This window comes from Hyalella azteca, unplaced genomic scaffold (assembly GCF_000764305.2).
Source record: "Hyalella azteca isolate HAZT.00-mixed unplaced genomic scaffold, Hazt_2.0.2 contig7617, whole genome shotgun sequence".
Classification (NCBI taxonomy): Eukaryota; Metazoa; Arthropoda; class Malacostraca; order Amphipoda; family Hyalellidae; genus Hyalella; species Hyalella azteca.
Window position 1 is genome coordinate 37,225 of NW_025937738.1, and position 13,877 is coordinate 51,101.

At 38.8% G+C, this 13,877-nt stretch overlaps 1 protein-coding gene across 4 annotated transcripts; it reads right to left on the reverse strand.

Annotated features, from left to right (window-relative positions):
- Positions 1-685: 685 nt before the first annotated feature.
- On the reverse strand, positions 686-10,128 carry LOC108665363 (galectin-4). 4 transcript variants are annotated; one of them, XM_047881312.1, is made up of 10 exons: positions 10,027-10,128; positions 8,410-8,498; positions 6,013-6,226; positions 5,063-5,134; positions 4,455-4,685; positions 4,161-4,250; positions 3,715-3,786; positions 3,496-3,672; positions 2,116-2,184; positions 686-1,904 (listed from the first exon to the last, which is right to left on the reverse strand). In XM_047881312.1, exons 1-10 carry the CDS (start codon positions 10,048-10,050, stop codon positions 1,770-1,772), a joined length of 1,173 nt encoding a protein of 390 aa, XP_047737268.1. In that variant the 5' UTR covers positions 10,051-10,128; the 3' UTR covers positions 686-1,769. The 4 variants fall into 4 exon arrangements, with proteins under 4 accessions (XP_047737268.1, XP_018007598.1, XP_018007599.1 ...); XM_018152109.2 differs by having other exon boundaries at positions 3,496-3,786; XM_018152110.2 differs by having other exon boundaries at positions 1,842-1,928; positions 3,496-3,786.
- Between the last annotated feature and the right edge of the window lie 3,749 nt (positions 10,129-13,877).

Here is a 13,877-nt window from a genome sequence, read left to right on the forward strand (position 1 = left end):
ATTAACAATAAAAGGAATTAAAATTTTGATTTTCTAAATATCGAAGATAAAACAAATAATGTAAGAGGAGTGACAGTATTAAATAAAATGTGAAGGAATAACTTATTTACTATGCCAACAAACTTAAAAATCAAATGAATAACCATGGAGAATTGTGACATACTAGCCAAAGGCAAATAAATATATATTCCGTAAATGTTAGGGTATGGACACTCTGCTAAGTTAACATTATAAAATTCGTTAGTAAAGCCAACATTGTTAGATAATCTCCATAAACATCTAATAGAATTAAACGGTTAATAAATCAACACTTACGATGACGGCATTCCTAACGATCAAACACTCGTTCTAGTTATGTTGGTCGTAAATTCGAGTATCTCGCCTAAATACTTCAACATTTGAGCCCAACACCTGACAAGCGCAAAGTGGGAAGGCATCGTACGTAACAAATACATTGAATGCTGCAAAGAAATAAAACTGAACGAGCAAGATTGCTCAAGTATTGAGCCTGGTCCAGAGCTGCGAGATGCCTAAGTATGGATCGATGTACAACAGATAAGACGGATAGCGAGACTAAAGCGAGGGCAAGAACGCTAAGTAGTGTCACTTGATGACTTGAATTAAATAATAAAAGACAATCAAATTGGACTTCCTAAATATGAGCACATCAAATAATGAGATTACCTCAAAAAGACCTTAATGTAGTTACCGAAATAAGGCATATTAAATTATGAGATTACCGAAACAGAGCAGATAAACTAATGGCATTACCAAAATATATTGTATCAACTAATGAGATTACCTAAATAGAGCAGATCAGCTAATCAGATTACCGATATAGAGTGGTTCACCTAATGAGATTACCGAAATAGATCAGATCAAGTAACGAGATTACCGAAAAAGAGCAGATAAACTAATGAGATTACTGAAATAGAGCAGATCAACTAATGAGATTATCGAAATATAGCTAATCAACTAATGAGATTACCGAAATAGAGCAGATCAACTAATGAGATTACCGAAATAGAGCATATAAACTAATGAGATTACCGAAAAAGAGCAGATCAATTAATGAGATTAAACAACAAAACAAAAATTAAAAAAATACTGACAAGTAATTTCGCGACATTTTGGATTCAGGAACACGTGCGAAAATTTTCAATTACGCATGCAATACTCGGACGAGATGATTGAACTGTTTAACACTCGAGTGCTGAACGCTGCAACAAATGTAAAGCTCATATGACGGTAATTCAAAAACATCTGATCGTTCTGTTATATACATGGATACATGCATATCTATAACGGGACATCCAAAATTTCCTTCAGCATTCTGATATCTCCAAACTCCTAGCTTTAACAATCATTAACCATTTTTAATAATGACACATCGCTAAACGCTCAGCAACGGCAAGATTTGCCAAGACACAAAATTCAAGATTCACAACCTTTTTTGTTCACTTTTGGCAGAGCGAAGAAATTTCCAAGAATAAATCTTCGACTTCAAACAAGAAGGAGGAAGAGCGGAAGCTGGCGTCGAATTGTAGAACATCATTGATATTCACGCTATTTGTGTACCCGAAACGAAAACAAACGTATCGTACCCACGAGTTATGGCTAAGGTTTGTTTGGGATTTGCGACCGTACTTCGAAATGTCGACACGCTATTTTCACACAATTGACCACGACCACTGCGATCTCTGGGCGCAACAGCCAAAATATTTGCCATGACATAAGACCTCATCAAGTCAGGATTAAAAGAAGATGAATTAATCCGAGTCTGATCCACTCCAGCCTCCACCGAATCCCCCAAGCCCTTTGCGGACGCCCTTGGAGACGACGTAGCCAGCGGCGAGCGGCGCACCATACTTGAGGAGCTTGTTGGTGCCTCCGCCTCCACCGCACTGGCGGGCAGCGCTGCGTTAGTGCTAGTGACAACACATCGTTAGTAAGTTCGTGATGTCTGCACTAGCACGTTCATGTATTAGTGACCAACTACCAGGGGGTTAGAAGCAGGGTTAATAACCGACACTATCTTCGTTTGCGACTGCGGTAACGAAATATATTCACGATTAGGCGGTATTTCAAGTAATTTTTCTGTACTACAGCACTCACTTTCTTGCCCTTGGTGAGGTAGGCGGCAGCAGCGAGAGGAGCTCCATACTTCAGAGCCTTACCAGGACCCTGCACAACAACAGACCATAACTCAACTAATAATAAATGTTTCGATGCTCGTAAAATATGCCGTAGTTTATCTCTCCTAGAGGCACAAACATCAATCGTGTGCAACAAATGATGCACAGAAATTTGTGTTTTTGTATGACATCGTTGTGACGGAAATGTCCTGCCAATAACAGGACAAAGCCAACACTCTGTCATTTGGAGAGTTGTGCTATCGCCAACATTGTCTCTTCAGCATAAAGCTTATCCCAACACAATCAGATCTGAGCGCTGTGCCGAGACAGCTGTTACCATACCCATTGATCCTGCTATCTCATTTATATTAAGAATGCTCAAGCGACTAAATTGACCTTCGTCAAAAAAATGATCAAGAAAATGTTAACAAGTCGTAGATAAACTCGCGTCCACTGAAAGCTGTCAATTGAACGTAGCAATAAATAAGCGGAGGCCCCGTCAGCACAACGCTGGGTAAGAATAAAGCGTACTACCAAAGCTGCTAACTCCTGCCATCATAAGCTGACTGAGACACGAGTCCTTGATCCGAGTGAATGAATGCCGCAATATGAACATATACAATATGGGGAAACTCCGAGGCGATCTAGAAAAAGAATTATGATGCAACCTTGAGCATCGCGGTTCTAAGGAAAACAATTAGGAAGACAAGTTAGAAGTTGATGAGGGAAATAAGAGATGAGGTCAAAGAGATACCAAATGTCACGACCGCGAGAGCATTTGTCGTGCAAGTCAATATTTCGTCCCCTGTATATCGAGCGAACAAATCACAATACGCATTAAGGGCACAAGTGAAGTGAGACTCTCAGCTCTGGACATTGTTTACGTGTGAGGAAAAGTGACACGCATGAACAGACGTGACGTCAAGCATGAGTGACGTCACGAGCATACGTGACGTCAAGCATGAGTGACGACATGAGCAGACGTGACGTCAAGCATGAGTGACGTCATGAGCAGACGTGACGTCAAGCATGAGTGACGTCACGAGCATACGTGACGTCAAGCATGAGTGACGACATGTCAGACGTGACGTCAAGCACGAGTGACGTCATGAGCAGGCGTGACGTCAAGCATGAGTGACGCATTGAGCAGACGTGACGTCAAGCATGAGTGACGTCATGAGCAGACATGACGTCAAGCATGAGTGACGTTAACAAAAAAACACCAACAAACTGAACTTAGCGACTGGGAATCTATGGGGCACAACAATACAACAATTGTATAACATATAAATAAATTTTATATAACAAAATATACGCAATAACAAGTGAGGGGGTTAGTGGGAAAAGTGGGGTAACTGACGGCAATGGCTATGGCGGCGGGAGCCAAAATGGCGGCTTTTTTGAGGAGTCCTCCGCCCCCGCTGTGGTGCCCCCCACCTGGAGGGGGGTAGCTTCCATGCTGGCTGTAGGGGTAGGCTCCCTGTTGAGGGTAAGCCCCGCCCTGTTGAGGATAAGCTCCGCCCTGTTGAGGGTAAGCCCCGCCCTGTTGAGGATAAGCTCCGCCCTGTTGAGGGTAAACCCCGCCCTGTTGAGGGTACGCCCCGCTGCCGTGACCGCCGCCGGGGCTTTTGTTGAGGAACTGCGTGGCCTTCTGAGGAGAGGAGAGGGGAGTTAGTTGGCTGGAGAGAGGGGAGTTAGGTGGCGGGAGTGAGAGGAGCTAAGTGGCTGGATTGAGGGGAATTAGGTGGTTGTATCAAGCCGGAAATTTTACTTCAAGTTATCCTCACATCAAATAATGTTGCAGTGAAATATGACCACGAATATTCCTCCAATGGACGAAACTCTAAACGAAGTATGAACATGTACCTTACTTCTCCGTACCAAATACAACTGCACTCTCACGCCCACGTCTTGTGGCACAATAATCAACACTGAAGACTCACGCCCACGTCTTGTGGCACAATAATCAACACTGAAGACTCACACCCACGTCTTGTGGCACAATAATCAAAGCTGAAGACTCACGCCCACGAGGTGCCCCGCCCCCAGGGCGCCCGCCACGTCCGTCGCGGCGTTGGTCAGCTTCCCTATGAGACCCTTGGGCTGGTGGCCTCCCTGTGGGGGAATGAGGCTTTAGTGGTGGGTGGTGGTTGAGATGGGGGAGTGAGACTTTAGTGGTGGGTGGTGGTTGAGATGGGGGAGTGGGGCTATAGTACAGGGGTGATGGGAGATACGAGGAGTGGGGATAGACTCCTAGAGTATGGGAAGATGGAGGAGGTGGGTTGGTCACCGGAGAGAGCTAGGTACTGGGGGAGTTACCTGATAGTGCTGCTGGGAGTACTGCTGGGGGTACTGCTGCGTGTGTGCCATGCCTGGGGGAGGTGCATACCCCATCTGGGGGTTGGGGTCATAAGGCAGGGGGTTGTTGGGGGTGTAGGGTGGGGGAGGGGCACCATAAGCCATGGCGGGGGCGCTGGCTGCGTGCTGGGCAGCTGCGGGCGCCTCCACCCACACGCATGACAGCGTCAGGTCCCCAGGCAGGCTGCCCACCTGCACGCCAACAATTCTGGTTAAACAGTTAATTAGCGCTAGATATAATATTAATTAATAAACTTACAGTGCTATTACGTACTCCATGGGAACAATAACTTATGAATATTCCTGGTGCACATCAAACACCCAATGTTAAACAGTTAATTAGCGCTGGATATATAATAATTAATAAACTTTTAGTGTTTAATTATTCCATGTGAACAATAACCTAATGAATATTATTGGGAGTAATGCCCACTGTGAGTAATGAACATGAAAGTCTTTTATCTTCCCACTGACATCAATCTAGAGCAGAAACACAAACCTAATAACAAATATGAAAGATTTATTGCCCCCCAAATGCATAAAAATGAAATTAAAATAAAAAACCTCACCTGAAGATAGGTGAGGGAAGCAGGGTTTGTTCTGTGGGAGAACTCACATAGATGTTTTCCATTGTAGGCAATCTGGAGAGAAGAAGAACAATATCAAGCTTATTTACAGTGATCTTCGTACGTGTACAGTCTAATTCTTACTTGCATTCAAATTGCTTCTTCTTATAGAAGAAATAAGGTAACTTCTGCAAACACCTGAACAAAGACCCAACCTCTTGGCCCAATACCCAACCTATGATTGACAAAGACCCAACCTGTTTAGAACCAATACATTGGCTGTGATGTGGGAATGACACGTCATGCTATTCAGATATACTACAATACATGAGCTGTAACCATCAACAATCCTTACATGTTGAACCCCACACCAAGCAATGGTGACACCAAGTATTTTGGCACAATAAATTAACAGCCTAAACAATCATATTGGATACTATTGAAAAACCAGTTTTGAGTTGACACCCATGCAACATAACCCAAAATTTCTTTATTCGACGCAAAGCAGTTTGGATGAAGAACTGCTTATGCAGTGATCCAATTCTGATCTTATGGGCAGGTTTGTTTTATTGCTCATCATTTCTGGACAAACTGGACCATGAAGTTTCATCTTACCTCCAGCATAGCAACAAATTTGATCAATATTCTTCATCTTAAGCAATTGAAAAGAATTTGGAGCAGATTTAAACTAAGTTTATTAGCAGACTTATTCCTTTAAAGCTATTGCTAATACACTTTAATAAAATTTTAACTAATGGATGTCTTAATCAAAACATAAGTGATGTACTTTTCCTACTATCATTGTTATGAAAGTGATATTTTATACATTTTTGCAACACCTCACAACAATAAGTGAACAAAACATGGTCAATTTCCTTATGATTTAATAACAGATTCTGCCCATTTTTAAGGCTGATGTCACAACTTTATTACAAATGTAATGATTAAGTTACCTTAAATTGTTGAGGATCACAGAGAATAGTGAGATCAAACGTGGCACTGGGGGAGAGACCAGGCACAGAGTGGGTGAGTTCCTCATTGCCCCACCCAGCAGAGCGGGTGAAGCAGTTGCGGCCAAGCTGCCCCTCGCGCACCCGACCATAAACGCACAACCCAATCTCATCTGTTGGGTCCCCTGATGGCCCTGACTGTAGCTTAACTATGAGACTGCAAGCAGAGAGAGACCCGTGAGTTACATTTACATACTACATACTACATTTGATATGAGTAAGAGACGCTTAAGTAATGACATATATGACATGAGTGAGAGACCCTTGACTTTGAGTAACAACAGATATGACATATGGGTAAGTCCTACGGTAAATTCCTAGAAAGAAACATGGCCAATGCTAGTGTAATTCAGATATTAAGATAATTTAGCTTAATGCTAAATCATGGAGCAGTGTTATGAGGGCTGATAAACCTAGCAATGAAAAATGTAAGATTACTAAATTTTAATACTACTATTCAAGACTAAGCTTCATATGAGAGCTTGCAGTGCAATATACAAACTATTGGTGTCAGTGGACTAGCTTGTAGTTGAAATTATTATTTCAACCAAAATTTGCCTCTACAAGAAGTGCCATTTGCATACTTATTTCCAAGAGGCCACATATAGTCAAATGTGGTAAGACAGGATCACAGACTTCATGGGGTAAGAAAGGACCAGCCCATGGCGTGCATTCTAATTGCATTGAATTACATTTGACAAAAGAATATGTTAGAGCAATCATTGCCTGTCATTTCAGTGTTTGTGGCAACCCTCTTCTGCAAATAATGAATTTCTGGCTAATTTTTAAAGAAAACCTATGTAAAGAAGAGTCACAAAATAGTTAACCCTGTTTGGGAAATAAGCTCTGTCCAATGATGAAAAATTTTTCGGCCAGGTTTTTGGATGTAGGCAGGTAACCACAAGTAATAGGCAACTGTTTAGACATACTAGGCAGTCCTACCTGCTACCATCACTGCCTGACATGTATTCTAAAATGGGGTAAAAAAGGACCGGACATGGGGTAAGATGGGACCACTAAATGATCCTGTTTTACCACACAAGTGGTCCTATCTTACCCTACAAATGGTCCTCTATTACCCTACAGTTTATCAAAAATAGTTTTTTAATGAATATATTATTGTTTAGTACATGGAATATTTTGGTCAAAATTTTCATCTTTTGCTCAAACTTCATTATAACTTGTTAGCTTTTTTAACTAGAAAAATTTCGTGCACTATTTCAAATTGCATCAAAGGGATATAGAAAATAGGGATGTCTATTCCCATTAGTGAGCTGCAGAACTATGTGCAAGATTGGCTGGGGGAAAATCACTGTGTGAAACATGAAAAATAATTATGATCACAACTTTGTGAGAGGGCATGGGCTGCATTTGAAGAAGTGCACCACAAATGCAGTTAGCAAGAAAACACATGATGTCTGACACTTCAGTTATTATCCATTGGTTTTATTACTAATTTGATAAATTTTTCAGACAATGACACTAATGGAATATACATGAAGCATTTAGCAGTGCTCTACAATGAACCAAAGCCAACCCACTATTACTATGCTTAACAAAGTTTTCTCGTGACAAAAACTTCAATGTGACTGATATTAGAGTTGACTTCCCACAACACAAAACAGTAACAAATGGTTGTTTAATCAAATAATGTGTTTCTAGATGGATAATATTGAATATCAGATTTGTACTTTTATTAAAAACCTTGTAACATAAGAATTACCAGTTGGTCCTTTCTTACCCCAGCCTGGTCCCATCTTACCCCAGTGGGGTAAGATGGGACCAGCTCACTTTTTTTAATCTGTACAGAAAACTGTGTTGTATGCAAAAAGTCTGAGTTGTAGCTTAGAAGCCCATTGCATAAATACACCTTGTGATAGGTTTAGGGTTTTTTAGTTATTCATGGTATAGATGCTACAGGCTTGTTAGTGATTTCAGTCCTGTCTTACCCCATCTGACTATAAATCTAATTAGATATACACACTTACAGCTTCAGCCCAAAATGAATTCATCTGCCAAATATACACAAAAGCCATGGAGAATTGGCATTGACAACTAAATTCAAAATTGACTTAAACTAGATGTTCAATATGCACTGAGGAGAAGTTATGCAATGGTATGGGAGCATGTGAAATAAAATTGTTTTAATGTTTAACAAGAAGATAAAAAAAACAAGCCTATCATTATATCCTTGGGATGCCTGATCTTCAGAAGAGTAGGTCTTGAATACATGCACATGTTCATCAAATTATAATTCATTTTTATTCATTTAAAAAAGAGGGCAACTCATTTAGCTGAACTCTGGACTTTCGAGGGCAAGACCTGCCTCACGACTCGCACCTTGCCGCTCCTGGAGTGAAGGTGCCGGTGACATGAGCAATGCAGCCGGGAGTGAAGCCTCCTGGGATTGTTTGCAGGTGAGGGGTGGCCTGAACATTATTGATTCAATTAATATCTCACATTACCATTTCATTATTTATAAGACAAAATTTAATTTTTCATAAACTCACTAATGACTGATAACCTCTAAGAGGCATGGCATATTTTATTAGTGTTTTACATTCAGTATGTCAAATTTTAGTTATAGTGGGACTTCAAGATCTTCAATTGAATGTTGCTCAGAAATAACCTGTAGGTCTTAGCTATAAGTTCAATTAAAATCCTAATAATCTTAAGGGGAAACATGACCAAACAATTATAGGCATTCAAATAGGTATTGGAACCCTACCTATGCAATTGTATGTATGTATGTATGTAATTTATGCAGGAACTATTTTTGCATAGCAGTTCTTTTGTAAATGAACCCATTTTCCCTGATTAAAATCAATGGAAAAGACTCCAGTCCATGTTGTTGACATGGATGTTTGTATGAACAGTTTGGAGCAAAGTTGAATGAACATGTTTCTTGATGATTGCCAATTTATCATCAATAGATATCAACACTTTATGCATATCTACTGCATTTTTGCAATGCCCAGGGTCATACAGCAAAGCATGGTTGTAAGGCAGAGAGACAGTTTATAAGGTTTGGCAGTAAGGGAGGAGGTTAATAAGGGGGGATTCCACCACCTAATGGTTCCTATCATCATTATTCATGAGGTCTTGAACTTGATTTTGATAAATAAGTGGCCTGAAGTATTGGTGATGTTCAAAGCTACATGCCAAATAGTTTGACCCCAGAAAACTAAACAGATTATGACTCTTGAAAATGGGAGATCAAGGCAATGTTTTCAAGATCCTGGAAGATTAGTGATTAGATTAGATTAGTCATGGCACTAAACTAAATTTTCAGATGCCATTACATCAAGTTGCCAGGAGTATAAAGCTGCACTCCTATCAAACCTCAAGTTCTGGATAGCAAATCTCTGCCACTAATGACCAATAAGTTGCCACAGTATATTTGTACATTCCTACATTTCATGCCTCCCATAAGATATATCTGTACGTAGTAAAGATCATTGAATAAAAAAGTTCAAGTGGCACTTAGAATGATTTGACATAATTTCTATGATCCAATCACAATTAAATGTATTTATCACTACTAATGAAATATTTGTAATAGCGTAAAATGGGGTAACTTAGACCGGCGGGGTAACTTAGACCACTTTTCGTTTTTTTTACAAAAACCCCCACAACTCAAAAACTATTTGACATAGAAAAATTTTGTCAATGGGCATTAAAGGCCTAATACTGAGGCTACATAACACAATAGAAAGATTTGAAAAGTTTGCATATCTAAATTTTGCATGTTTCAATTCAAGTTTAATTTAGCTAATAAGAAAATGGCATCATTTATAAGAAAAAAAGTGGTCTAAGTTACCACATTTTACGGTACAGGTAGACATGTTAAGAACATTGGCCACTTCAGTGCTTAGGCTTAAGCAAGTTATTTACTAATTATACATATATAAATTAAGAAGCCATTTAAGACACGCGCAAAGATAAATTTACACTCACTGGATGATGGACTGGAGCAGACATGGTAGTTTGCTGTTCTTCAACAGCACAATAAATACTATTTTGAAACTAGATTTATTCAAGTATAAAAGCTGTTATCTAAGAAATAAAATCTGAAAGACAGGATAACATAAAATTATTATATTATTAAAAAAATAGACCTTGAAAGAAGATTACGGTCAATATATGTACCATTTTTGCTGAAGTCAGCAAGATGCTACATACGTCGTGCAATTACCATTAATTGGTTGAAATCTATCAATACAGGATCATAAGCCTCAATCTGCACTCAAAATTTCCCACAAAACTATGCCACATATCAATGCATTTGAGGTGTAGCAGAAGTGAAGCATGCACAGACAAACTCACTTCAACATGGGATTTATTAAAGTTGCCTTACAAAGTTATAAAATTAAAAATTTCTTAAGCAAATTCAATTGGAACACCTGAAAGTGGACTATATCTTTATTTTGCCATACCATCAACAATAAGAAATTGAGCATTGAGCCATTTTAAACTTACTACTCAAATTGTAGGTACCTTTAATGCTTATCGCTGTTTTGGGCATAATGGCTAAAAGATTCTTTTGAACTTTGCAAAACAATTCTTTCATGTTTATATAATAGTTCCTTCTTATTGCAGAGATGTGATACAGTATCTAAAACAAATGGATCAATGGGTAGAAATATTTTGGCAGAAAAGACTGCTTGAACCTTGAATTAATGCCAGAAAGCCAAAAATGAATTTTCCAAACAAATTGAATGAATTTGAAACCATCATTTGAATGAATTTGAAAATAATCATCATCTTTGCAACCATCATTATGGAAGAAATAATTAAGAAATTTTAAAAGGGTCAAGCAGGGAATCAGTCTATTTTTCAAGCCACAACTAGAAATTTCTCTCCATTTCAAAATTTGGTAAAAGCCACCCAAGAATGAGACAAAAATAAAAAAATAAACTCATGCTTGCAGACAAATAAACTCATTTTTATGGCCCGTATCTAACTACTTTTTTCAAAAATACAGAAAATAACACATTTTTGTATGCAATTCTTTAAAATGACCTGTGAAACAATCACTTTACCCAAAATTTGTTTGGAAAATTCTGCCTGAAATTCCAGGTTAAGCTACATTTCACTTGACTTGTTAACAAGACTGCACACTATAAGCATGATTATTTATACCTACTTTCCAAGCTGCAACTCAAACTGTATAATATAGTAATTGGGCAGAAGCACCTGTGAATGAGGAAAAAACTACCTTTGATCAGTGATCACTGATGGTCGACAATTTTACCTCTTCAAATAGCACATTCCCAATTTTTTCAGTAAAAATAACATAAATGGCACATTATTTTTGCATACAATTTTTGAAAGTCATCAGAAATAATTACCTTGGATTTCTGTCATTTAAATTTTATTTTGGATCAAATCTATTTATTGTGAAATTGAATTTGGCATTACCTAAACAGGGAGTGGAATATGCCTAATATCTTGACTTGTTCACTGTCATTACTATGTGCCACTGGCCACTGCCATGGCCCACATGCCATAAATGACAAAAGAATCAGAGTTTATCTCATAACTTTTTATGCAACTTGTGGTACCAAAAACTTTCTTGGCATTATCAAAATTCTGAGACTTTTCTGCAATAGTTAAACATCATGTGTTGCTATTTTAGGTTATTCATTGTAAAAATTGTTCAGTTGAAGATAAGAAACTAGTAAAGAGCATTGACTGCCATTGAGTCTGACATCAAGAAGATAGACCTGCAGTTGGTAAATCCTTCAATGTCAGAATAACGGTTAGCAGCAGCTTCTCAATTCTCATGAGCTCAGTGTACACAGTACACCTTAGCAATTAGCATAGCCATAGCAGGGAAAGTATAATTAATGTGGTTACTGGTTGGTAACTTGGTAGGCGGCAGGCCTTGCAATCCATTTTGTTAGATGAATGTGATGGTGAGAAACTGAGAATATATTACCCATCCACTAAGGGCTATCGAGAACCTCTATATATAAACACTATAACAGATTAACAGAGCACTAACTGCCAGTCTGCCACTAAGACAAGGAACAGGATCTACAACTTGCAGCCGCTGCTATTGAGCCGCAGAATGAAATAGGGATTAGGATTTAGGGATCGAGATTGAAATGTTGAGTGGAATCTTGGATGAGTAGGCTACCTAGCTAAGGAAATGAACTGGTTGCCAATGACGGAAAACCCCTGATTTGGGGGGCGCAAAGCCCCCCGGTTTTACCCCGCGCCATTTAGATAACTTTGTAATCTAAAGCGAATGAGAGACATTGTTGTGAGATGTGTGTATTATAAAGGAAAAAAGTGTAAAATGAATGAAGAAAAAGAAGAAGGGGGGGTGAGGTGGTGAATAACTGGTTTCTAAAAATATCTTTTATACGCCATTATAATTTGTCTATTCTGCTAACTGCTATTCATTTTGAATAGCTAAACAGAACATGATATTTGAAAAACCCATCACACAGTTACATACTTACAAAGTTACATTACACCTGCAATTGTACAGACACAGACTTACACGACTACACAAGACTTCAAAAGTTCAAGCAATTGGCAAGAGCCAAGTACTGTACCTACGTAGTGAACTCGGTGTCGCCGTGTTAGTGAATGAGTGCATACATCGCCTGGTCGCCACTTCCTTGAGCCTTGAGGCAGGAGCCTGTGGCAATGACGAAATAGACGACCGTGATGCAATCACATTATTTTACTTGATTATGTAACATTGGAACTTAAAAAATAAAACTAAGGTATCACGACAATAAAATGAATTTAGAGAACGAATTTGGTCCAAACGACGAACGATCATATTCAAATATTTTATTTCGAATATTCAAGCCGAATTATTGCATGGAAATTCGAAATTATTGCCACACGCTGCCATAAATTTGATTACAAATTATGATACATAGATTATGGGCTGACGCATAGCTTGAACATGAATAGAACACAGATAAGTATATAATTCATTTATGAATACGGTAACTGTTTCAATTTAGCTCAGTTAATTTCGTGTTGTTCAAAACCGAAGTCGTAAATAATAACTTTCATAATCAGCTGGCAAAAATTTCAATAAATTGAGCAATTTTCAAATTCAATCATATACCGAGGCTGGGTGACTAAACTACACATACATACATAGGGTTTACATATACAAGCAAAGTTAATTTAATGCAGAAATTAAATTATCATCTTTCGACAGATTTCGTGCTTTCGTATACGTACAAACTAATTGAATATATAACTTGAACTTTTTCGTGTAAAAATGTACGGTTGCATAAGTTAAGCCATGAGTGTTTCATGAGTAACATAATATTTGATGCACACAAATGCCTTTCCAACACGACTAGCAGTAATTTGAGTGCATGACTAGCAGCAATGCAGCGCCAGCATCAGCTGAGAACCTGAGTCAGTGTGAAGGTTGACGTGACGAAGTGAAGTTTGCGAATATGTACTTCAGCTGCTGTTGTGAACTCTCCTTTTTTTGGCAGTGATTCTTGTCGAATTTGTGTGTTTTTCGATTCAAACTGACCTTGTTAAAAGTCACAAGCTGCTTAGTCATTTTCTTACAAATTATTCTTATACTTACATATTGTTTGGCTCTAGTATAACGAGTTAGTCTTCTGCTTGAAGGCCTAGACTGCAACCTCTGTCTTTTGTCAAGTTCCCGCCTCCTGACCGCGTGCGAGACGTCAGCTAAGGAACGCACATTAATGACATGATATTCTTTTAAATTAACCGTATTATTCTGAAACTGTCGCTGTAGTAGATGTGTGATGATTGCCTTCTAGAATCTAGTAAGCGCAAACTGAGCGGGT

Coding starts and splice junctions, on each gene's coding strand:
- LOC108665363 (XM_018152109.2), bottom strand. CDS start 10,050: ATGTCTGCTCCAGTCCATCATCCA. Junction 3,787..4,160: donor GGGCGGGGCACCTCGTGGGC/GTGAGTCTTCAG, acceptor TCCTCTCCTCAG/AAGGCCACGCAGTTCCTCAA. Junction 1,905..2,115: donor ACCTCACCAAGGGCAAGAAA/GTGAGTGCTGTA, acceptor GCTGCCCGCCAG/TGCGGTGGAGGCGGAGGCAC.